Source organism: Ammodytes marinus (genome assembly GCF_949987685.1).
Source record: "Ammodytes marinus genome assembly, chromosome: 12".
Taxonomy (NCBI): Eukaryota; Metazoa; Chordata; class Actinopteri; order Uranoscopiformes; family Ammodytidae; genus Ammodytes; species Ammodytes marinus.
This window is the reverse complement of record NC_137216.1, coordinates 1477895-1503710: the sequence shown is the minus strand read 5'-3', so window position 1 is coordinate 1503710 and position 25816 is coordinate 1477895. Positions and strand designations below refer to the sequence as shown.

The 25816-nt window shown below is 43.4% G+C and overlaps 1 protein-coding gene across 1 annotated transcript in view; it reads right to left on the bottom strand.

The window, feature by feature from the left end:
- The window catches only part of pde9aa (phosphodiesterase 9aa), a gene marked incomplete at both ends in the record, with an annotated part of 161290 nt that extends 135680 nt beyond the window's left edge, over positions 1 to 25610 (bottom strand). Inside the window, 2 exon segments of the mRNA XM_080037923.1 lie at positions 24936 to 24979; positions 25573 to 25610. Coding sequence (XP_079894049.1) covers positions 24936 to 24979; positions 25573 to 25610 — 82 coding nt within the window.
- Between the last annotated feature and the right edge of the window lie 206 nt (positions 25611 to 25816).

The following is a 25816-nucleotide window of genomic DNA, read 5'->3' as shown; positions in this document are numbered from 1 at the left end:
GGGTGTTGTCCAGGATGGATAGCAGTTTGTCCAGGGTCCTTCTCTCTGCCACTGTCACCAGAGAGTCCAGCTCTGTGCCCACTACTGAGCCAGCTCTCCTCACCAGTCTGTCCAGTCGACCGGCGTCTCTCCTCCTGCTGCTTCCTCCCCAGCAAACCACAGCATAAAAGAGCACGCTGGCCACCACAGACTGGTAAAACATCTGCAGTAGTTTTTGGCAGATGTTAAAGGACCCCAGCCTTCTCAGGAAGTACAGACGGCTCTGCCCTTTCCTGTGTAAACGTCCATATTTGCTGTCCAGTCCAGCTTGTCGTCCAGCTGCAGCCCCAGATACTTGTAGGTCCTGACCACCTCCACATCGACCCCCTCGATGGACACGGGTTGGAGATGTGGTTTCTTCCTTCTGAAGTCCACCACCATCTCCTTGGTCTTGGAGGTGTTCAGCTGCAGATGGTTGGACCTGCACCACCTCACGAAGTCCTCGACCAGGCTCCTGTACTCCCCCTCCATTCCATCCTTGATACAGCCAACTATCGCTATATAGTTGGACCGGTTCATCACTAACAGGCAAATACACACTAGTAGTGCAGCTTCTCTCTCCTCTGTGGTCATCCTTTCGGGTTACTTTGACACGGTAAATCACCAGATCCCCACCCGTCAGGCTCAGTCCTCGTTGAAGGAGCCCAGGTCGTGATGTCATTCCCCTCTCTGCCCCATCTGTCAATAAAGCATGAAAAAGGCCCAATCTTTTTTTAAAGACCAAACCTACTTGGTAACTTGGTTAGGATCTGTGTCAGAACCTTGTCCACTCACAACTGGGGTCCCTCAAGTTTCGATCCTGGGTCCCCTTCTCTTGTCTCTGTACACCAACTCTCTCAGCTCTGTTATTTACTCCCATGGCTTTTCCTACCACAGCCACGCAGACGACACCCAACTAATTCTCTCTTTTTGCCAGACTGAAACCAAGTTAGCAGCACAAATCTCTGCCTGTCTGACTGACATCTCTCAGTGGATGTCCACACATCACTTGAAACTCAACCTTGACAAGACCAAGCTGCTTTACCTTCCTTACTATTGTAACCTATTTCCTGTTTAGGGCTCTTATTGTGAAAAGATGGAACACGGAAGTGTTGTGGTATTGTGGTTGATTTGACTTATGTTTGGAGGCTTCAAAAAAGTGGCTCGTTCCGTTCCGTGAATGGAGTTTTCCGAGTCCTTATTCCTATAATACTGAAGCATAGGGACGGCCAAAACGCTCGGTTACATTGGTGGCAGCGGTGGGATTAGTTCTGCTTGGACGCCCATCGGAAGATAAGTGTGAAACGGACAAAACTGTTGGAAAGTTTAGCTAAGTTACGAGCCACTGCTAGCTCCGTTTAGTTTAGCTATACAGTCTAGCTAGCACGCGTGGAAAATCCGCGATGCGTCCAGCGTGAGGACTTCACCCTTCATCTTATCATCGTTGTGAACTCAGTGAAAAAAAAAAAAAGCTACAAATAAAAGAAATAAACAGCAAAATGTGGAAGTTTGACGAGGACCCGTTGGACTACAGGCATTGCCGCAGAGAAAGACCGTTCTCCAGCAACGTGAAGATTGAACTTCCTCCGCCCTTTGCGGGAGAGGAAAAGCAGAGTTTCCCCTGCTGGGCCAGGCAGTATGAGGTTGCAGTAAGAGCGCTCGTGGGAGGCACTGGAGGTGACTATGACTTTGAAGTGGTCAGGATTTTGCCAACACGTCTTACCAAAGCTGCTTTTCTACTATGGGATAGCCTGCCCGCAGCCGTTCAAGCCGACTACAGTGCCGTAAAGGAGAGGTTGCAGGAGGCATTTGGACAAAAACATTTTCTTGACTGTTTTAGAGCAAACATCTCTGCCCGCCTTCGTGCTCCGGGTGAGAGCTTGGAGGTTTATGCAGCAGATATAAGTAAGCTAGTTCATGAAGCATTCCCAGGCTATGGCGACATAGCTCAGAATGAAGAGAAGTTTCGCAGGTTTCTGGCGGGGCTCGACCCGGCCCTAAGAGCTAAATGTCACGAGCAGGGGGCTACCGATCTGGATGAGGCCCTTATCATCGCGGGCCGATGTGAGATGGCTCGAGAGGCTTTAAAGATTGACTATGTTAACAATCAGATACGCCAGACTCCTACTGGAGGCGGTGCAGCAGCAATGGTGCACTCCATATCTGATGGTGGAGGTGGGTTGTACAGAACCATGGACAGACTTACTGAGGATATGAGAGAAATGAGAATGGAAATGAGGCAAATGGCAGAGGAAAACAATAAACTGAAAAGCAGTGGCTGGGGAGATGAAAGAAAAAGCTCTCACCCCGTGCGTGGAGGCCAGTGTCAGTGTATGTGTGGTGAGCAGGGCTGCCAGTCGCGTCGCCCACGGGGGCGCTCACCTGAACGTGGCTGGCGTGAAAGAGAAGCAGAAGGAGGTCCCGGTGGAAGACAGGATTACAAGGGTTCATTTGGTGACAGAACCCCTTCTCCAACTTGGCGGGGCACTAGACCTGCCAGAGGCTCCTTCCAGGATGATTCACAGAGGAGACGAGGGGTGCGTTTTCTCTCTCCCAAGAGGGAGGAGCCTGCCAACCTGTCGGGAAAAGAGATGTAGCTGATGTTGCGGCCCAAACACCAGCTACTGCAATTGGGGGCCCTTGTGAGCGAGAAACGCTTCTCCTCTCAACAGGTAACATCCAAATACATGACACAACGGAGCAACAACATACCTCATATGTAAGAGGCAGCATTGAAGGGACTGAAATCAATATATTAGTGGACTCAGGAGCAACAGAGTCATTCATCAGTGCTGATTTTCGCATGTCAGTTCCAGCACTACGTAAACGGCCCTTAAATGCAGACTTTATTGCCGCACGTGCTGTGAATGGCCAGATGCTTGATACATTGGGCACCGTGACTGCAACTCTATGGCTAGGAGAATACTCCTGGCAACATGTGTTCCATGTGCTGAGGGGGTCCACACAAGCAGCACTGTTGGGACTTGACTTTCTTACAGTTAACCATGCACTACTTGACTATGCCCGTGGCAAACTACAATTGTGGGACACTATAATTCCACTTTTGAGTGGCAAAGACTTGATTCCAGAGTGTTGCAATATTTCCATTACCACGGCCACAACAATACCACCACTCAGTGAGATGCTGGTTCCAGTAAATGTGTCCCCAGCTGGCCTCGTCGACCAGCTCCCTGACTTTGTGGGCTACTTAGCACCCAACCTCCAAAACAAATGTGGGTGTGTTGTGGCTCACACAGTGACATCAGTGAGAGATGGGATTACTACAGCCCGTGTTTTAAACCCTACGGATCAGGACATTGTACTCAGAGAGGGTATGCACCTGGGGGAGTTTTTCTCTGTGGATGAGTCCGAGCTTGTATCACTCCCACAGATTGCTGTCGAGACAGTCTCTGCTATTTCACCTACTGAGCTGCCCCCTGTGTCACTAGAGGACTCGCCCGCCAGTCAGCAGCAGAAAGAGCTACTGGGTGCTCTGCTAGTAGAACACAGGGAGATATTCAGCACATCAAAAAGGTTGACAGGCAAATGTACACTTATAAAACACCACATCAAAACCGGCAACCATACCCCCATGCGACAGCACGCCTACCGGACCTCACCAGACAAGCGAGAAGAGATAGACAAGCAGGTAGCAGCCCTGCTAGCTGATGGGGTGATTGAGGAAAGCTGTAGCCCCTGGGCCTCGCCTGTCGTTCTGGTGAAGAAAAAGAATGGTGAGTGGAGGTTTTGCATTGACTATCGTCGCTTGAACAGTATAACTGTCAAAGACTCTCATCCTCTTCCCAGGGTGGATGACACCCTGGATGCACTGGCAGGCTCCCTGTGGTTCACCACCCTGGATTTCACAAATGGGTACTGGCAGGTGGAGGTCGCTGAGGACGACAGGGAGAAAACTGCCTTCACAACCGGCAGGGGCCTCTACCAGTGGCGGTCGATGCCAATGGGTCTCACTAACTCACCTGCCACGTTTCAGCGTATGATGGAGCTGGTGCTCAGAGGGCTTCCCTGGCAGGTGTGCATGGTCTATCTCGACGACGTACTGATCTACAGCCCCACCTTTGAGGAGCACCTTTCCTCACTGCGGGAAGTGTTCTCCAGGATCAAATCAGCAGGCCTCAGGTTAAACCCTAAAAAGTGTCATCTTGCCCAAGACCATGTGGTGTTCCTCGGCCATGTTGTGTCTCGCCATGGCCTGCAGCCAGACCCTCGAAACACAGACAAAGTCAGAACGTGGCCCACACCAAAGACTCCGACCGAGGTGAGAGCATTTGTGGGCCTTTGCTCTTACTATTGACGTTTCATTAAGGACTTCTCCCAGCGTGCAGCCCCTCTGCACCGCTTAACATGCAAAGACACACCGTTCCAGTGGACAACTGATTGTGAAGCAGCCTTTGAGTATTTGAAGGGAGTACTTTCATCTGCCCCAGTTGTCACAATGCCGGACTTTCATATTCCCTTTAAAGTGTATACAGATGCCTCCAACGATGCTGTGGGGGCTGTGTTGGCTCAGGACAAAGAAGGGCTGGAGAGAGTGGTTGTGTATGCTAGTCAGTCGCTGGCTCCCACCGAAAGGCGCTGGTCCACATTCGACAGAGAGTTGTGGGCTGTGGTGTGGGCTGTACGCCAATTCAGACACTACATTGGATCAGCTGCCTTCACCATTATAACTGACCATAAACCTCTGCTTGGCCTTCGCAGCATGTCCATTGATAAAGACCCCACAGGAAGGAGAGCAAGATGGGTGTTAGAACTGGACCCTTTTAACTGGGTCATGCAGCACAAAGAGGGTCAACAGCACGTCAATGCGGACGCTCTCTCAAGACGGCCTCCAAACCCAGGGTCTAGTGTGGTGAATGACAACTGTCAGGAGACAGCTGCTGAGGTGAATGCTGTGGACTCAAACACCCCGCCAGTTGCGCCCCAGCCAGACAATTTGTTGTCTCCGCCATCTGCTGTGGACCTCCACACCTCTGGTCTCACCGCAGCACAACAAATGGACACTGACAGTGAGGCCGACAGTTCTTTCATGCATGCACTTTCACATGACCGGACTGGAATAAGACAGCTGCAAAGAACTGATCCTGACACAAGTGCAGTATTGCAATGGATTGGAGGCAGTGGGTCTCGACCGCCACGGGGGCACATGAAAGGTAGCTCTCGGCAATGTTGGAAATTATGGACTGAATATCCCCGCTTTTCTGTTAAAGATGGACTGCTCTGCCGGACATTGAAATCGTCCCGCACAGGGGGTGACATGTGTCAAGTAGTTGTGCCCTCCTCGCTGGTTCCTGATGTGCTGCAGCACCTACACGGGGGCCCTGCCTCTGCACACTTTTCAGCGGAGCGTGTATGGGAACGGGCAAGGCAAACTTGTTATTGGCCCTCTATGTTCAAAGATATTCAACAGTGGTGCGAGCAGTGCATCCCATGCCAAACCCGCAGAGCCCCAGCGCCCAAACATAGAGCGCCAATGGGGGGTTCTCAAGCTACTCTATCATTTCAGAGAGTCGCAACTGACATTCTTGAACTGCCTATGACTTCTAAGGGTAACAGATATGTGTTAGTGGTAGAAGACTACTTTACCAAGTTTGTAAACCTGCATGCTCTTCCTAACCAAACAGCCCAGTCTGTAACACAGAGTTTGTTTGAGGACTATGTTTTAGTTCATGGTATTCCAGAGACTGTTCACAGTGATCAGGGTCGACAATTTGAGGCTGAGATTGTGCAGAGACTGTGTCAACTGTTAGGTATTAAGAAAACACGCACTACCCCATACAATCCCAAATCGGATGGCATGGTTGAACATTTTAATCGGACCCTCATTGACCAGCTCGCCAAATCGCTGCTTGCTTGTGGTGGTGAATGGGACGATTATCTGAAACATGTGGCTTTCGCCTATAACACATCTGTTCATTCCAGCACCAGCTACTCTCCCTACTATTTGGTGCATGGACGGGAAGCTCGGGTCCCAGTGGATGTGCTGGTGCCATCACAGGTATCATCAAACTTACCTTCTTCTCATGCTGACTTTGTGACCTCTATGGCAGGGAAGCTGGAGACGGCGTTTGGTGGCGCCAGACAGAGCGGTGTCCAAGCACACGAGAAACAAAAACTGTACTATGATGGAACCGTCCGCCACACACCATATGCAGAAGGAGATCTGGTGTGGCTTCACAACCCCACAGAGGACCGTATGAAGCTCACTCCCCACTGGAAGGGACCATACAGGGTCCTTGCAGTGTTGGGCTCTCAAGGAGAACTTGGGCTCACCTATCATATTGCCTGTCCTTTGGACTCTGACGGACGGACGCAGGTAGTCCATTACGACAGGCTGAAACGTTATACTCTGCCACTCCTTTCTGGCTCTTCAGGCGGCCTTCCGGCTCCCCCTCTTCATGCCCACTCACAACCGGACGGGGGACCCTCCTGTGGGGACTGGACGGCTGAGGAGCCCCTCGTTGCTGTTGGCACAGGAACTGCTCAAGTTACAGGCACCGAGGTGCCACGACAGACTGTATCGCGTTCGGGAAGAACTGTGACACAGCCAGTTCGTTTCAAGGACTTTGTCAGTTATGGTTAACAAACTAATTCCAATGTAGGCAATATGTCTAACACTGGGAGGTATTGTATCTGTTCTTCAAATTCGGGTTGACATGCTGTTTGTATTGTCATTGGTCATTGTTATTTTTGAGGAGCTGAATTATACCATTTGTACTGTAACCGTCATTGGGTTTCACAAGTTAATGTGCTTATTTACTTGTTTGTCGAATTAATGACTATTTTGAGTCTAAATGGGGGGTAAAAGCTCCATGCTTTATGAGTGAGGGTATATATATATATTTCCCCCCCCCCCCCTAATACAACATGTTTGTTGTGACAATTTTTTTTAGAGTGCACTGAAGTTATTGATGTGTGGAAACGGGGACGTTTCTTCTTGGAGGAGGGGAGTTATGTAACCTATTTCCTGTTTAGGGCTCTTATTGTGAAAAGATGGAACACGGAAGTGTTGTGGTATTGTGGTTGATTTGACTTATGTTTGGAGGCTTCAAAAAAGTGGCTCGTTCCGTTCCGTGAATGGAGTTTTCCGAGTCCTTATTTCTATAATACTGAAGTATAGACCCCTTGCCTGTTTATCAACACGGCGGATGCGCGCGCTGCATAGTTGCAGAAAGAAAAATTGTTTGGCTGGTTGCCATGGTTACCCGTTTGGTTATATTGCAGTTGCGGTGTTTCTTTATAGGTCCATGGTGCTAAATAGCGATGTTGTCAGCTTACTAAAAACAGTTTATCAGCGAGTGATAACATTGGTTATGCGGAAACATTAACACTATTGAACGAGATACGTCTTAATGACCCATACGCGTTGCCGGCAGTTGAGTAGATAAATGATGAGAAGAAATGGCCCCGACGACTTCAGTGGCCGGACTGCTGTTGGAGAGTGACAGTAAAGACCGGCAGACAGATAGACAGAGAGAGGCAGAGATGCCTTTATTTCATAATTTAGCTTTTTGATTTAAAAGTGATCATAACTAGCTGTGATCATCTGTTTTTAGACTGACTCCTGCTTTCGGGGCCGTTGGGCTCACGAGCCGACCAGCTTATCAGACCAGCTGTTTGAGACGGAGATGAAAAGGAAAGTGAAACTTATGGTGGAGCAGTTAAATAGTTAAATGAATAAATATTATAACCAAACACAATAACGTGTTGTGTTATCTGCTTTAGTAGCCTACAGTAGGCTAGCACATGTCGACCCCACTCGGTTTTCGTTTATTGATTTTTCCTAAATGGTATGATTTAGCCTACTTACCGGCTACACGTGTACACGTGCAAACCCCTACTGCCTAGTCAAACCATATAGAGTCAAACACAAGGGAAGAGGACGGAGATGTACAACGTGGGTCATTGTAAATAAGCCTCCATTGCTTTCCATTGCTATAGCCTCGTCTCCGGTCACTGTCCTTATTGTAAACATTTCACAACTCATTTATGTAATTATACAGCGGTGCATTTGGGCATTTACTAGCTTTATCACTATTCAAACTAAAAATAAACGGTTTGTGCATCCAACAGCACAACAAGACATGATTGTGGCTCGTGTCGCTCTTGTCTCTTTCTGCAACGGACATGCGCAGTAGAGAGGGGAGTGACGCTGTGTGACGTAGACTGGTAAGGGGTCTATAGGGACGGCCAAAACGCTCGGTTACACTATCAATCAACAACTCTGTGGTAGTCACCACCCCAACTGCTAGGAACCTGGGTGGGACACTAGACCAACTCTCCATTGGTGCAACAACCCATTCGTGTAGACACATGCTTACAACATCAGAAGGATCGGTCCCCTTCTTACCCAGAAGGCGGTGCATATACAGTGCTGCTTGAAAGTATGTGAACCTCTTGAGCCTTTTGGAATTTTATTTAGTTTAACCATTATTAATTATTTTTTATCAATACTAGTATTTTTAAGTAAGGGATAAAGTATAGAGAACGGGTCACTTGCTAGAAATAAAGACCGACAAGCTGAACAGGAGCCCGACGCGCAGCGGAGGGCTCTTGTTCAGCTTGAAGGTCTTTATTTCTAGCAAGTGACCCGTTCACTATACTTTATCCCGCTTATTACATGGCTACTACAAAAAATAAAGCAATTCATTGAAGCAACATGTTGTTTTAACAGCCAAACACAGTCCGCTACACGGTCGGAACTCACTCAGTAGCAACGGTAACTATGTCAAGCTGCGGCCAACCTAGAAGAGTTTAACAAAAAACAACTCGTTTCCCTAGCAACCCTGAGGAACTGGAATAGTCATTGCAAACCCACTAGGTTCTTATGTAATGAAAACGTAGTTTAATACACCAGTAAATAGGAACGACCAAGGATACAACCTAGTAACGGGGGAATAGTCTGCTCGCCCCGCTAGACTGTCTGCTTCAGCTGACCGGAGGCTCCGGCTCAGCTGTTAGCTAGAGCTACTGTTTTGCTAACACAACTCAAGACTCGCACACTGTACAAATAATAATTGTAATCGGCCAATATGTTTAACAAGAGCTCCATCTAGCTAACAAAGCATTATCCCCCAACATAAATAACACAATTCACAAAGAAAATGTCTGCGGAACAGTTAGCCTACATTGCGGGCTGCAGCCTGAAGTTACTGTCTAACTGTCAATATGCGGCCAAAGTAGCCTACTCACGTCGTGTTGACTGGAGTCCTGTCGGACATTAACCATGACTCCTGTGTTCCCTGCTCTCCTGATACATGCAAAGTCATGTTGAAAAAGTATTCCATTGTTTTCTGAACGAGTAGTAGCCCTGTTTGTAGACGTCTATCCATCAAAACTGTGACGTAGGTCCTTAGCAACGGCCCTTGACAGCGGTCTGTCTTGCTGGAAATAACAGACCTGTAGAATGCCGTGGTTTACATAGGATTCTCAAAGTACCATGTAATAATATTAAATAACAGGTGTGAGTTTATCAATTAAAAAAATAACATGTTAGATTGTGGTAGATTTGAATGGTATTCATCAAGAGTTGCTGAGCAGATAGACTCTAAAGGTTGAGGTCAGATCCCTAGATGGACGTGTGTTTGACTTGGTGTTGCACAAGTAATGAAACGATATGTCTATTTGCAGATATTAAGACACATGATACCCCACACACACAGATATAAACGGGTCCTGTAACTAGCAACTGCAGTGCCATTGCGGCCTTAGCCTGCTGCTACTATGCTACTATGAAATCCTATGTCTGATGTCTGATGGAAATCTCCTGAAATAAACCTCTCTGAAACACAATGTTGATTGTCCAGGCCTCACCCTTTGTCTTGGTCGCCACGGGGGATTCGGCCACCACATTTGGCGTCACGATAACGGATATAACAGGAACATGATGAGAGACTACCTGTACACTTCGGGACACATCTGTTGGAATGAGATCAGATGGACTGTTGCTGTTGAAAAGTGCTTGTCTGTTCCAGTATCTAAAAGTAACTGAGAACTGCGATGGGAGATAATGTGTAAACGGCTGATAGTGCTCTGTGTAAGGTTCAAGGTCACGGCATGAGCGTCCGGTCTGGGGGACTACACAGAGGCTCCGTTATGGCCAGGTATCCACGTAGTTCCACTGTTATAACAAAGAAACCGTGTGCAGTTTTATTGACTAAGACTTTGGGAAAAAGGCTGGACTGGATTCAAGCTTGTTACGTCGCTCTGTGCTTTATGTACGCTAAGAAAAAGTGAAAATGACTGGTGGGAAAAAATGCAACGTTTGGAGACCAACCTATGTCATCAAGAAAGCTGCCTGCTCGGGTTACTGCTCCCGCGCTGTCGCAAGTGCATGCTGTGGTCATGGCTGATAGAGGAGAAGGCCACGCGCATACCAACCGCATACCAGCTTGGACTTTCCTGGGCCGGTGGCCACCGAAATTCCACGTCTGGCGGAGTCTGCCATGTATGCAGAGGAGGACCATCCTCTGTGCCAAAGTTGAATGGACTACATCTCCATGCAAGCTGACCATAGCTAAAAATATCTGAACTTGAGACTCTTGAGATTCGGCTGCAGAGGGCTCTTTGCACCCTATTCTCGTTTTATCATTCGTTCAGTGTTTAAGCTATTGCATTGTTGGTCCTTTACTATGTGGTTTACTGCAGTAATGTGTACATCTATGCATTGTATTCTACTTCACTCATAAAGAGTGTTTCTGTGTTTTGGTGGTGGTTTCCTTTGGCCCATTCAAATATGTATGGTTACATCTGATTTTGGTAGAAGTATTTACTTCTAAGAGGAGGAATGTGGTAGATTTGAATGGTATTCATCAAGAGTTGCTGAGCAGATAGACTCTAAAGGTTGAGGTCAGATCCCTAGATGGACGTGTGTTTGACTTGGTGTTGCACAAGTAATGAAACGATATGTCTATTTGCAGATATTAAGACACATGATACCCCACACACACAGATATAAACGGGTCCTGTAACTAGCAACTGCAGTGCCATTGCGGCCTCAGCCTGCTGCTACTATGCTACTATGAAATCCTATGTCTGATGTCTGATGGAAATCTCCTGAAATAAACCTCTCTGAAACACAATGTTGATTGTCCAGGCCTCACCCTTTGTCTTGGTCGCCACAGGGGATTCGGCCACCACAAGATCTCCGACAAGATGGCGCTTTAATACATCCCTATTGGAAGATCCAGACTTTATTTCAATGATAAAAAAAGAGTGGGCACTCTTCCTTGAAATGAACGACTCTCCAGAAATCTCGCCATCACTTTTATGGGAAACAGGTAAAGCAGTTATAAGAGGAACAATAATATCATATTCATCATACAAGAAAAAGCAGCAACAAAAAGAAGAAATTACTTTAGAAGAGAAAATCAAACACTTAACATCTCAGTACTCCAACAACCCAAATGAACAAACACACAATGAACTTCGACTACTTAAGACCCATTTAGAAACAATTATACACAAAAAAACACAGTTTATTATACAGCAGCTTAAATATGAGAATTTCCAGTACAGCAATAAATCAAGTAAATATCTGGCAAATCTACTACAATTTAAAAAAGAAAAAGCAATAATCCCATCCATACTCGATACTTACGGTGGCGCTGAGCATTCACCAAATAAAAAAAAGTTTCAGAGCAGGATCTCGTAATTACGAGATAATATCTCGTAATTACGAGATAAAGATCTCGTAATTACGAGATAAGTATCTCGTAATTACGAGATAAAGATCTCGTAATTACGAGATAAGGATCTCGTAATTACGAGATAAGGATCACCCTCTCATTCATCGATAACGATGTCTGTGTGTGTGTGTGTTTGTGTGCAGACGAGGTGAACCTAGCCATAGGAAAACGTAGGCAATAGCCTTGGTTTCCGGACTAGATACAATGGGCCCCATAATCAATACAATTATTTTAAATATCTGTTTACTGTTCATTCATTAATCAGCGATCGCATCGGGAAATGAGAGACACACTTTCACTTTGTATATGCAGTTTGTTCATTATGAGCCACCGGAGCCACCGTACTGTGTTGCCTCATCCAATCAGAATGCCCGGTGGGCTAGTTCACTTTTACCTCCTGTTTGTTACTGTATCGGAACGCAGTTTTATTGAATGCTTTGATTAAATGCAGTCGTTAAACTCGGTGTAATCCATGACTCATACAAACACATAAGAACTTTCTACAAGGAGGGCATGACAATGAGTATAGCCATGTCAACTTTGTGCAGATATGCAGTCACTGGGACTATTCAGGAGAAAAGCCCAGTCGGACCTCAGCAGCTGATCACGGGCGTAAAGCCGAAAGTGTGTCCCTCAGTACCCGATGCGATCGCTGATTAATGAATGAACAGTAAACAAATATTTAAAATAAGTGTATTGATTATGGGGCCCATTGTAGTCCGGAAACCAAGGCTATTGCCTACGTTTTCCTATGGCTAGGTTCACCTCGTCTGCACACAAACACACACACAGACATCGTTATTGATGAATGAGAGGGTGATCCTTATCTCGTAATTACGAGATCCTTATCTCGTAATTACGAGATATTATCTCGTAATTACGAGATCCTTATCTCGTAATTACGAGATCCTTATCTCGTAATTACGAGATATTATCTCGTAATTACGAGATCCTGCTCTGAAACTTTTTTTTATTTGGTGAATGCTCAGCGCCACCGTAGATACTACATCAGGTTTAATAACAAATAACTCACAGGACATAAATAATGTATTCCATAATTTTTACAACAATCTTTACTCCTCGGATCACAATCCTAGCCAATCAGAAACAGACCTCTTCCTTAACAACCTCCACCTGCCAACACTATCTATAGAACAAGCCAACTTTTTAGATGCACACCTTACCTCAGAAGAACTACATAAAGCACTGAACACAATGCCAAACCAAAAATCACCCGGACCTGACGGACTACCTGCCGCATTTTACAAACACTTCTGGAAAACATTATCACCACTCTTTTACAGAGTAACCACGGAAATAAAGACCACCTCCACTATACCCACACATATGAACACTGCCATAATCACTCTAATATTAAAACCCAATATAGACCCTACCCACCCTTCAAGCTATCGACCCCTCTCACTAATTAACACAGACCTTAAAATCATTACTAAAGCAATAGCAACAAGAATTGAAACGGTCACCCCACTGCTAATCCACTCCGACCAGACAGGCTTTATAAAAAATAGACACGCTTCCGATAACATCCGCAAACTCTTCAACTTAATTAATATATCACAAAAAAAAACAAGACAAGAACATAATTTTATCACTAGACGCAGAAAAAGCATTTGACAAAGTAAACTGGACCTTTCTATTTAACACCCTGCACAAATTTGGTTTTGGAGAGTCGTTCATCCACTGGATAAAAACATTGTACACCTCACCTAGAGCTACAATAGTCACAAATGGGATCACCTCTCCAAGTTTTACACTTCAACAAGGAACCAGACAAGGGTGCCCACTCTCCCCATCTTTATTCGCTATCTTTATTGAACCACTGGCTGCAGCAATACGACAAAACAATAAAATTGAAGGCATTATGAATGATAACTCAGAACACAAACTTAGTCTTTATGCGGATGATTTATTATTATACTTACGAAACCCCTCCACGTCACTTAAAGAAACTTTCAAAACTATAAACAAATTCTCCTCAATCTCTCACTATACAATAAATTGGAAAAAATCAACCATCTTATCCTTATCTGAAGACCGATGGGATGCTGCAGCTCAAAATATCTCTCCGCCACTTAGCAATGGCAATATAAAATATCTAGGTATCACCATCTCCCCCAGGCTGTCAGAGTTATTTTCCCCCAATTACTCCCCTCTACTAAAAAACATAGAAGATGATTTCAAACGTTGGACCAAATTACCCCTCACTCTTATTGGACGTATTGCAACAGTTAAAATGAAAACTTTACCCCAGATAAATTATTTATTTTCACTACTCCCCATCACTCCCACTAACAAATGGTTTCAAACACTGGACACACTAACAACTCAATTTTATTGGAAAAACAAAAAACCCAGGATCTCACATTCAACATTACAAAAAGGAAAATCACAAGGCGGCCTCGAAGCACCAAACTTTCTTCATTATTTCCTGTCAAATCAACTGCAATACCTATATAAATGGACTCAAAAGGACAATTACAATAATTCATGGATAGAATTAGAACAACAATTATGTAAAACTATATCTCTTGCAGACCTTCCGTTCATACCTCAATCAATCCAAAAACTGGATTTATACAAGAATATCACAATCTCCTCAACTCTGACAGCATGGTGGAAAACACATAAAATCATGAAATTACAACTAGCACCATGCAGATACACCCCAATCTGGCACAATCCAGACCTCCTGCAGCACAACACCACTATATACTTTCCATCATGGCAAAACAAGGGAATCACCCACCTCCATCATTTATTTCAAAATAACCAATTCATATCATTTAACTCACTTATCCAGAAGTACGGGGTTGGGAAGGACCAATTCCTTCACTATCAACAAATAAAATCCATAATCAAATCCAAAATCAATATAACCAACAATACACTTTTGCCATCAGAGTTAAGTGATGAAATTCTTAAAATTACCAACTCAAAAAAAATGATCTCAAAACTTTATAAACTCATATCCATATCAGATACTTCTATAACACTTCCAAACATAAAATGGGAAAGAGACTTGGACCTTCCAAACAACCCCGACTTCTGGACACAGATTAATAAAAACATCTTCTCAATGACCGCTAACACAAACTTGCAGCTTATACAATATAAAACCATACACAGAACGCACTTCACCCAAGGGAGAATGCACAAAATGGGATTAGTCAATACAGATATTTGTTCACAATGCACTCTTGACAACACGGATGACTATTTACATGCCACCTGGGACTGCGAACCAGTATATTCACTTTGGAAGGCAGTCACGGAAAAACTTTCATCTATCTTGGGCTGTAGCATCCCACTTTCCCCAAAGCTATGCTTGCTCGGAGATCTATCTCAAGTAACCATTCCAACCAAATATAACAACCCATTACTCATATCTCTAACTATCGCCAAGAAAATAATCTTTCTTAACTGGAAATCCAAAAAAAACTGCCATATCATCCACTTGATCAACTTAATCATAGAATACATCTCAATAGAAAGAATTACAGCCGACAGAAAAAACAATATATCGGCCTTTAATGAAACTTGGAATATATTTACAACCCATTTACACCCCATACAAATCAAATTTAAGCTAAAGCCACGTACACGACTACATAACTACACACCCGACCACGAATAATGTCTACAATACAAAAATACACATCAACCCAGTAATATTTTCCTTATCTCTCTCCTTTTCCCCTAAACACAATAACAACATAAGATAACCTTGCTCTCATCTATCTATGATTATGACTTTCATTTTTATTATTTGTTTATCAGTATTGTCTATGGATAACGATAACTATATTTCAACACCGTCTCCCTTGTTGTATATAATTGTTCATCATTAACTATGCTTGTTTTTGCAAAACAGTTATTTTATTATTATTGTTTTTTTTTACCTCTCTTTCTCAATTATCTAATTACCTTATGACAACATTTAAAACTGTGGATCAAAAGTCTAAAATACCATAATGGAAACTAATAATATTCAAACAACCCAAAATGCCTTTTTTATCATTACTGTTGTTATTATGACGATTATCCGCTTTTTTTTTGAGCACATGTTAGTATATGTGTGTACATGTACGTGTGTATGTTCCTGTATAAGTAGTAGATATATTTGAGAGACCAAATAAGCATTTTTATTTTTTAATTTTTATTTACTTTTCTTTCTTTATTATTTATTTTCTCTCTGATAATGAGTAACACCAATTCTGTGGTTTTACTTAAATATACACACACGCCTCATTTCTCAACTCTACCACTAAAATAACCTTCTCCCAAATGAAGACTGGTGGTGGCAAATGGTCTGCAAATTTCCAGATGTAATGTTTGGGTTGGCTTTTACCTGAAATATCATCACCTTTTAAATTGAGGTATTGAAATTCTTAGAAAACAGTTCATACAGCAGTAGTTACAGAGCAACATTATCATTATTTGACCTTGAGCTTTTGTCATCCTTATCAGTTTAAGTTTAGCTGGGAAACACTCCAGTATCAGAAACCCTTGATGACTAGCTACAGTAGGCCTATATGCTCCTCAGGGCCCATGACTACAAGAGGCTGGAATGTGATGACTGGAAGCTCAAGCGGGTGACTTGCAGAGGAGCTGAATTGCCTTTTTGAACGCTTGGAGACACCACATCAGACCAGCCTCCACCAGCTCCTCACTCACTCTGGTGCATGATGGGAGACCAGTGAACCCCTTTCTTTTTTTTTTTTTATAAATCTTTTTATTGGAGGAGCAAGCATGTTACCTTGTACAGGAAGTAAGACAGTTCTCCATTTTCATTTTCTCTTAACAAAATAAAAAATATTACAAACAAAACAAAAACAAAAAAAGTAGCAAAAAGAACATTGCTAAGCATTATCCCCCCTCCCAACAAAAATATCCCACCCTTCCCACCCCCCACCCACCCCCATATTGACAACATTCTGGGAAGCTTTTTTTTCCACTCTGTTTGGTACACATTTCTTCAAAAACATTTAAGGGTCTACACACTGAAAACAAGCACACGTCCGCATGTCAACATATCTACACAAATGGTTTACAAGGTTTTAAACTCACGTTTTCACAATTGTCAGTCAGGCTAATCAGTTCCCACCCCATCAGGGTAGATGATCATTGATTTGAATAAAAATACATACAAAAAAATAAACAAAGGAAACAGATAATAGATGGGAAAATATAAAAGTGTCTCATTATTCAGGCATTACTTTAAGATTCTCAAAATATGTTACAAAAGGTTGCCATTTTACATAAAATTTTTGGACTGAGCCTTTCACCGTGAATTTAACTTTTTCTAGTTTAAGAAAAAATAAAACATCCTGTAACCATGCGGCCACTGCTGGGGGAGCAGGGGAAGTCCAGACCAATAAGATTCTTCGACGGGCAAGAAGTGATGTAAAAGCAATAATGTCCGATTGATTCCGGGTTAAGGTTAAACTCTCGCTTGGAATACCGAATATTGCAATCAACGGGCAGGGCTTAATTTTAATTTTCATGGCTTCAGATAAAGTTTGAAAAACAGATGACCAATATTGATTTAAACGGGGACACAACCAAAACGTGTGTGTTAAATCAGCTGGGGAGAGGGAGCATCTAATACAGCTGTCGTCTGTTCCTGGATATATATCTGCTAACCTAGCCCTACTGAAGTGAGCCCTATGCACTACTTTAAACTGAATGAGCCCCAAGCGTGCACATGATGAGGATGAGTTAATCCTTTGTAAAGCATCCTCCCAGTGTTTGTCCAACAACTCAATCATCAACTCACCCTCCCATCTGATCTTAATTTTTGAAAGGTCATGGTTTTCTAGAGACATTAGTTGCGAATATAACAATGATATCAGTCCTTTTTTTGGACAGAGGAGGGTCATTTCTTCCCATGCTGCCTCAGTAGGGAGGACAGGGAAAGAGGGAAACAGCGTTTTGACACAGTGGCGTATTTGGAGATACCTAAAAAAATTACTGCGTGATAAATCATATTTCTGGCATATATTTTCAAAACTATCGAACCCTTCTTTACAGTACAAGCTTTTAAAACAGGAAAGCTGCTTCCTTCCCCACTGAGTAAATGTTAAGTCGAGAGAGGAGGCTGGAAATAAATGATTCTTACAAATAGGACTTAAAGGGGAGGGAGAAGTGAATTTATAATGATTTCGGAACTGTGCCCAGATTCTAAGGGTGGACAGTACTACAGGATTGGAGGTAAACCTGGACCACTTTGTGGGCAGGGAGGAGTACACCAATGCAGGGAGGGATGACGAGTGGCAAGAATGTGCTTCAAGTGTACACCAATCTGCATCTGGCACATGGAGCCAGAATAAAATTTTCTGCAAATTGGCTGCCCAATAGTAGTGAATAAAACTGGGGAGAGCTAGTCCCCCCACATTGCGTCCCCGCTGAAGTAAGCCTTTATTAACTCTTGGGACTTTATTATTCCAGATGAAGGAGGTAATGGATGTGTTAACTCAGTGGTTCTCAACCGGTGGGGCGCGCCCCCCCGGGGGGGCGCGGACACTCTACCGGGGGGGCGCGAGGGGGATGAAAAAAAAAAAAAAAAAATCTGATTTTTTTTTTTTTTTTTTCCTATTTTTTTCCTGATATGTAGCCTAGTTCAGACATGATATGTATTTTTTTCTTTCTTAACTTTTTTTGATAGGTAGTTGCCAAGTTCATCACACAAACACTCCAATCCACTGATATGAGATCAGTTTGGGATCATTTGGGATTATAAATCATCTTTGAATTGGTTGTACAGCATATCACTAGCTCTGTGGCCCACCTTGGCCACCCCCAGTCAAAATTTCCTGGAATCGCCACTGAGACACACACAACTCCGCGTTCAGGCTGCACAGCACATTAATCGCAGGTAGCATTTTGAGCTAAATCTGGCCACTTTCCAAATCCAAGACTCAATAGTTGAAACATTCTCTGAACTGGGTTGTCAGACAGCAGTGTTTCCCATTGATCATAGACTTTGTTTTGTGAAGCTTTTTCATAACAGGTATACCTATTGTAGAATTTATTCTGTGTATGTTCTATTTAGGCTACTATCTCTTCTAAGGAGATTTAAAAAAAAAAACATTTCCTCAGTGTCTCATTGATACAATCTCATAATTAGCTTTTAAAGTGCACCAGAATTTAACGTTAAAATATAAGAAATGTCCGGACCCCAACCCTAAACCCAATGTTCAACTCAAAGGTGCGCCACTGGCCTAGCCCTTGTGATAATAACAATAATAGATTATCTATCTATCTATCTATCTATCTATCTATCTATCTATCTATCTATCTATCTATCTATCTATCTATCTATCTATCTATCTATCTATCTATCTATCTATGTAGGGTGGTGTGTGTGTGTGTGTGTGTGGGGGGGGGGGGGTTGTCAGGGTCGGTGGGGGGGCCCAACTGCGATGACCCAGCTTTGGGGGGGCCCAGCTTGCAGAAGGTTGAGAACCCCTGTGTTAACTGACTGAAAAAATGATTTCGTCAGGAACAACGGTAGGCATTGGAACAAATACAAATACTTTGGGAGTATGTTCATCTTCACCGATTGTACCCTCCCTGCAATAGTCAGAGGTAGACTGCTCCACCTTTGAAAGTCAGATTTCATTTGATTATTTAGGGGTGTAAAATTAGCTCCAAGAAGAGAGGTGAAGGAACGTGTGATGTTTATTCCAAGATATTTGAATCCAGAATGTGTTAAGTGGAAGGGGAATGACTCTTGTTTAATTTGCATTGCCAACTCATTAATGGGGAAGCATTCGCTTTTCTGATAATTAAGTTTGTAGCCAGAAAAAGACCCAAAATTGTTCAATAGTGATACGATTACAGGGGCGCTAGCTTCTGGATTGCTTACATAGATCAAGAGATCGTCTGCATACAGAGAGACGCGATGTTCCTCATTCCCACGGCCCACCCCCCGTAACAACAACGATGACCTCAATGCAATCGAAAGAGGTTCAATTGCTACTGCAAACAGGAGCGGGGATAACGGACATCCTTGACGTGTCCCACGTGACAGGGGGAAAAATTTGGAATGAGATTGATTAGTCTGAATACATGCTTGTGGGGACGAATAAAGCAGACGGATCCATGCCAGAAATATGTCACCAAACCCAAACCTTTGCAATACGGCGAATAAGTATTTCCACTCCACCCGATCAAAGGCCTTCTCCGCATCTAGAGAGATAACAGCTTCTGCAGTCAAGGAAGGACCGGGGGAGTAGATCACATTAGCAAGTCGGCGAATATTTGAAAAAGAGTGGCGACCCTTTATAAAGCCCGTCTGGTCCTCAGAGATTACTTTAGGGAGAACGGATTCTAAACGATGTGCCATCACCTTAGCTAAAATTTTTATATCAACATTTAGGAGGGAGATAGGACGGTAAGAGCCACACTTAGTAGGGTCCTTGTCCTTTTTGAGGAGTAGTGTAATCGTAGCTTGTGTGAGGGTTGGGGGCACCCTTTCTCAAAGATTTGTTAAATACTTCTAGCATAATGGGTGCAAGTTTATCTTTAAATTTCTTAAAAAATTCAGGGGGGTAACCGTCGGGTCCTGGAGATTTACCAGTTCGCACGTCCCCGATGGCTGTAGTGATCTCTGACTGTGTAAGAGGTCGGTCTAACCCTTCCCTATCTCCAGGCTCAATAGTATGTATATCCAAATTATCTAAGAAACGGTTCATATTTGTAGTATCTGATGGGAATTCAGAGGTGTAAAGTGTAGAGCAGGGGTGTCAAACTCATTTTGGTTCGAGGGCCACATACAGCCTCTCTGATCTCAGGTGGGCTGGACCAGTAAAATAATGGCAAAATAACTCCAAATCCCTAACTTTGTTTTTCAGTAATATGCTTTATCACTCAGCCTACATTTGTAACCTACATTATCAGGGATCACAAGGGATCTCTGTACCCCCCAGGAAATGTCTTAGTAAAGGTTGCTGCTGGCCATGGGAATAGGAGGTGCGGCGCAAAGCGCCGCAGCAAAATTTTGGGGGTATTTTGCTCAAAGATGCCAATGTGCACTAATGAAATAAACAACTGTTTATTTGAATACACAAATACAACAGGCACTGACCGTACAGTTGTCCAATTTTGTTTACTATATGTACAGGTACACATTTTGTGCAAACATGCAGACTGTAAATAATTAAATAAAAGTTCAACTTCTACTGTTTTGATTTATTTTTAAATACAGAGGTTATTGGTTGTTTTGGAATTCGTTTTTCCCAATTTAAAACATAAAAATAAAGCAGCATTGAAAATTAGGAAATAAATCTTGTAGGCCTACACTAGCATGCTCCTGCTCATTTTGCGCACACAGAGCCGCAGACACACCGCGCTTGCTAGTACATTAATTGTTCAGCACTAAAAATAAAAATAGTTTTATTTTTATTAAAAAGTAATAAAATAAAATGTACTAAAAATAAAAATGTTTTTTTTTTTTTTGGTTTTTACTTTGCCATACAACACTGTAGGAAACATTAATAGCGGTGAAGCAGGATAGCCATTTACCATTTCCCACGTTGCTAAAATGTGCTTTTTTTATTTAGGCTGCCCCCTAACTCCTCACAGGAATGGGCTAGAGACTTACTTTTTTTTTTGACATACTCAGAAATTTATGCTCTACAGGTCGCGGGCCTGATCAAATCATCTCGCGGGCCACATACGGCCCGCGGGCCGTATGTTTGACACCCCTGGTGTAGAGTAAAATGTTGCAAAAGTATTATTAATTTCCTTTGGGTTGGTGACTATATTCTGATCCTGATCTCTCACTTGGGGTATGAGCCGTGACGCAGCCTGGCGTTTCAGCTGGTGAGCCAGCAATCGACTAGCTTTTTCTCCGTACTCATAATAAGTGCTCCGGGTCCGCAGTAACAAGTACTCAGCCTGGTTGGTGGATAGAAGATTGAGTTTAGACTGTAAAGCTATCCGTTCTTTATATAATTCTGGGGAGGGGCTTTCAGAGTAGCTGCGGTCTAAATTAAAAATTAAATCCGTCAAGTCTTGTATTTGTTTACGCCGTTCCTTATTGGCATGCGCTACATAGGAGATAATTTGTCCTCTTAAGTAAGCTTTTAGAGTTTCCCAAAGTAGGGAATATGATATACCTTCCTTCTTGTTTACTTCCAGAAAAGTATCTATATTAGTAGTCACATGTTTGCAAAATTTCTCATTTGAAAGCAGCAAGGAGTTAAGTCTCCAGAAGGATTGCTCTCTAACGTTCAAAGTAAAAGAAATGTCTAAGATGAGTGGTGCATGATCTGAAATGATGATGGCCAAATATTCAACAGATTCCACTGCAGGGATGAAAGAGCTATCTATAAAAAAGTAATCTATCCTTGAGAAAGAGTGGTGGACATGAGAAAAGAAAGAAAATTGTTTGGAGGTTGGATTTTGAAACCTCCATGGGTCTACACAGCCATTTTGCCTCATAAAATCTGAGAAGACCCTTGACATTACAGATGGTGAGGCAGATTTAGGGCTAGATTTATCGAGCAATGGGTCAATTGTACAATTCAAATCTCCTGCAAGGATTAATCTATGTGTATCTAAATTAGGGAGGGATGACAGAAGCTTATTGGCAAATTCAGCATCGTCCCAATTAGGGGCGTACACGTTTACCAAAAGAACAGGTGTTTGAAATAGGAGGCCCGAGACAATGACATATCGACCATTGGGGTCAGCAATTATAGCAGTTAGTGAGAATTGAGTTTGTTTATTAATCAAAATTGCCACCCCTCTTGATCTGTTATTAAATTTAGAATGGAAGATATGATTAACCCATGCTTTACGAAGTCTGGTGTGGTCTTCTAACCGTAAATGTGTCTCTTGTAGAAACAAAACATCAGTTTTCAATTGTTTAAGATGAGAAAAAATCCTAGACCGTTTCACAGGACCATTCATCCCCTTAACATTCCAGGACACAAACCTAACTGCAGCTCCCCCTATTGGGCTTGTACCCCCTGCATTATTTATCATAGCAGACATCCAAAATGGGTATGATTAGCTCGAACCACATGGTGTATAAGTACATGTATGGTCATAAGTGATGTCCAGTTGTGTAGAAGTAAAAAAGAAAAAAAGAAAAAAAAGTATCAATGATAAATAAGTTTTACCATAGCTGTGTGCATCCTTAGAAGATAAAGTGTTGCCATATAAATAAAATGTTCCCCAGTTTTCATGAAACTTAAGTTGGAAAACAAAAACAAAAACCCCATTGAACACCCCAAACCTAGATCTTCTTCCCCAAACGAAGAAAACCGCAGGAATTCCCAGATGAAAGACTTCCAAGACATCCAGCGTTGTCTATAACTCCTATCCTAACCTGAGGGTGGCTCCCCTCTCATTAAATGATGTATGTTCTACCTATGTACAATTATCTATTCGGCTCACCTTGGGAAAAAATAAAAGAGGGACCAACTAGATAAAATAAATAAAATGGAAAATAATACAATATATCCCCGGTTTGCATCTGGATCACCAGTGCTCACTGTACGATTACAAAGAGCACGATTGGACTAGAAAAACTATTTCAAATAAATCAGAGTGGCTGGCCTTGTTAAAATAAAATGAATTCAGCCTTTTCAGGACCGATGATGTAACTTATTTTACCCTACTAAAATTGACCATAGTCTGTAAAATGGCCATATGCAAAGTTATGTGTGATAGCCACACCAACTAAAACATAACTGTGCCATGCTAGAGAATAAAACATAACTGTTGTATATTTAAATCACAGAGGCCCCAGCATTGTTATTGTACCATAAACGAGTATGAACCACATTAGACCACATTAACTTAAATATAATCGTGTCAGTAGGCATGTAGCTTAGTTGAACTTTTTTTTTTTTTTTTTTTTTTTCCCATACAGTAAATATTAACCAAGCCATATAGCAAACAGTCCCAAATAATCAAAGTGTCTCAGCCGAAAGCTAGGCTTAATTTCACCTTTGCATAGATTGTTTATGCTTCAGCATCGTTTACTCTCCCCAGTGAAGATCGTAGAATTCCCTGGCCTTCTCCGGTGTCTCGAAGAACAGCGTCTGTCCGTCGTGCAGGACGCGGAGCCGGGCGGGATAGATGAGAGCGAACCTGACGCTCTTCTTGTACAGGAGGGATTTCACTTCTTTAAAGGCAGCTTGTTTCTTGCCGAGTTCCGCGCTGACATCCTCATGGAAAAATACCTTGTGTCCCCTGAAGAACAGCTGCTCTCGTTTCCTCGTTATTATGCGGTGTTTGTTTTGGAAGGAGTGGAAGAGAACGAGGAATATCCTCGGCCGTTTGGGGCTGGGGCCGGAGTCCGCGGTCAGCTTGGGTCCCACTCGATGCGCGCGGGAGAGAATGACGGGATGCGGGAAGAATTCTTTTCCCAAGACTTCCTCGAAAAACTCAGTCATGAACTTAACTGTGTCCGGCCCCTCCAGATTCTCAGGGATGCCGACAACTCGCAGATTGGACCTACGGGAGCGATTTTCTAAGTCCTCCACTTTGTTTTTCAGCCTCTCGTTGTCAGCTACAAGTGCGGCGCATGTTGTTTCGATAGCCTCGAACCTGTCGCTGTGGTTGTTTAGCCCTTCTTCCATGTCATGAATGCGTTCCTCGTGGGAATCAAGAGACGACTTTACCCGCTCAAGGGATGCCGAGATTGGTGCCAGTGCCTCGCCTAGTGCTTTTTTCAGGAGGGAGTCCATTGACTGTGCGAGGTCGGAAAGAAGCACCGAGTGGAGCTGAGCAAGATCAGCAGGTAACCTCGAGCGTGGGCTAGCTTGTGCGTCCATGTTGTCTTCACTTGTAGCATCTTCGTCCATTTCGGCAGTTTTTTGCCCTCGGCCGTGTCTCCTTGGACTCATTTAGTCGTGCAAAGTTATTTCTTGAAGTACACCGAATCAAACCAAGACTCGCCAAACTTTATGCTCGAAAAATGAGGTAGAAAATAAAAAGTAATTCGGGAGCCACTTCTCGTACGTCTGCTCACTGCATGCTCAAACCGGAAGTCGTGAACCCCTTTCTTATACACAACCAAACTACTGGATTGAAAGTTTGGCAGTTTAACACTGTCACAGTGTGTCTGTGTATAAAACTAATCATCATGATAACAATTACACATCTGATATCTGATATTTTTTTACACACATGCAGGTTGTGTAGCCTATGCGTGTAGTCCCTAGAACTCACCGGCAAGCTGTCCTCCAGTTATAGGCACTACTCTGTATGGAGACCTTCAACAGAACAAGAGACGCACAGGTTAGTTTTATAGAACACTCTGTTTACAAGACGGCGGTTTCTCAAATAAAATAATTTAGCCTAAGATAAGATAAGATGAACACACACACACACACACACACACACACACACACACACACACACACACACACACACACACACTTAAACTGTATTTAAGTATCTTCCCTGATCAGTGTGTGCCTGTGCATTTGTGTGTGAATGCAGGTGTCTACCTTGGGAGTGGAGTGTGTTAAGGGTTTCATCTCACGAGACCAGGGGCCTCATTTATAAAGGCTGCTGCGCACAAAAACCTTGCGATACAGATTATTTCCGGAGAAGTGTGCGTATTCCTAGGCCTGAGTTACAGTGATGGCAAATGTAGGGTCTGCTCACTCTAACAGAGATTGTGTGCCCGCTGGTTGCACATACAACACTTCTCCCATACCTCCCCTGGACGGCTGTTGGAGAACGTTTCCATACAAACCAAACACAAACTATCCTCTTCATCTGATGAAGACTCCTCCTCCTGTCTCTTTCTCTTCTGTTTCTTCTTCCCCTGCTGGTGTGGAGTGCACTGGGGTGCAGTTGCCTTGGCAGCTGGTCTAGATTGGGATGCACTCGGGTCATTTTGATTTTGTTGCCCTTTTTCTCTTTTGCATGCTAGCTGCCTTTTCCTGCTTTATTCTCTCCTTCTCTGGGGTGTCAGTGAGGATACAGCTTGACATTTCTTTCGTTTTTGGGTTCCTTTCCTGTGACAACCAACCCCAAAGAAAATGTGACAACAAACCCTAACTGGAATGTCTTGCTAGCCCATATAAACCCAGTGGCCCTCA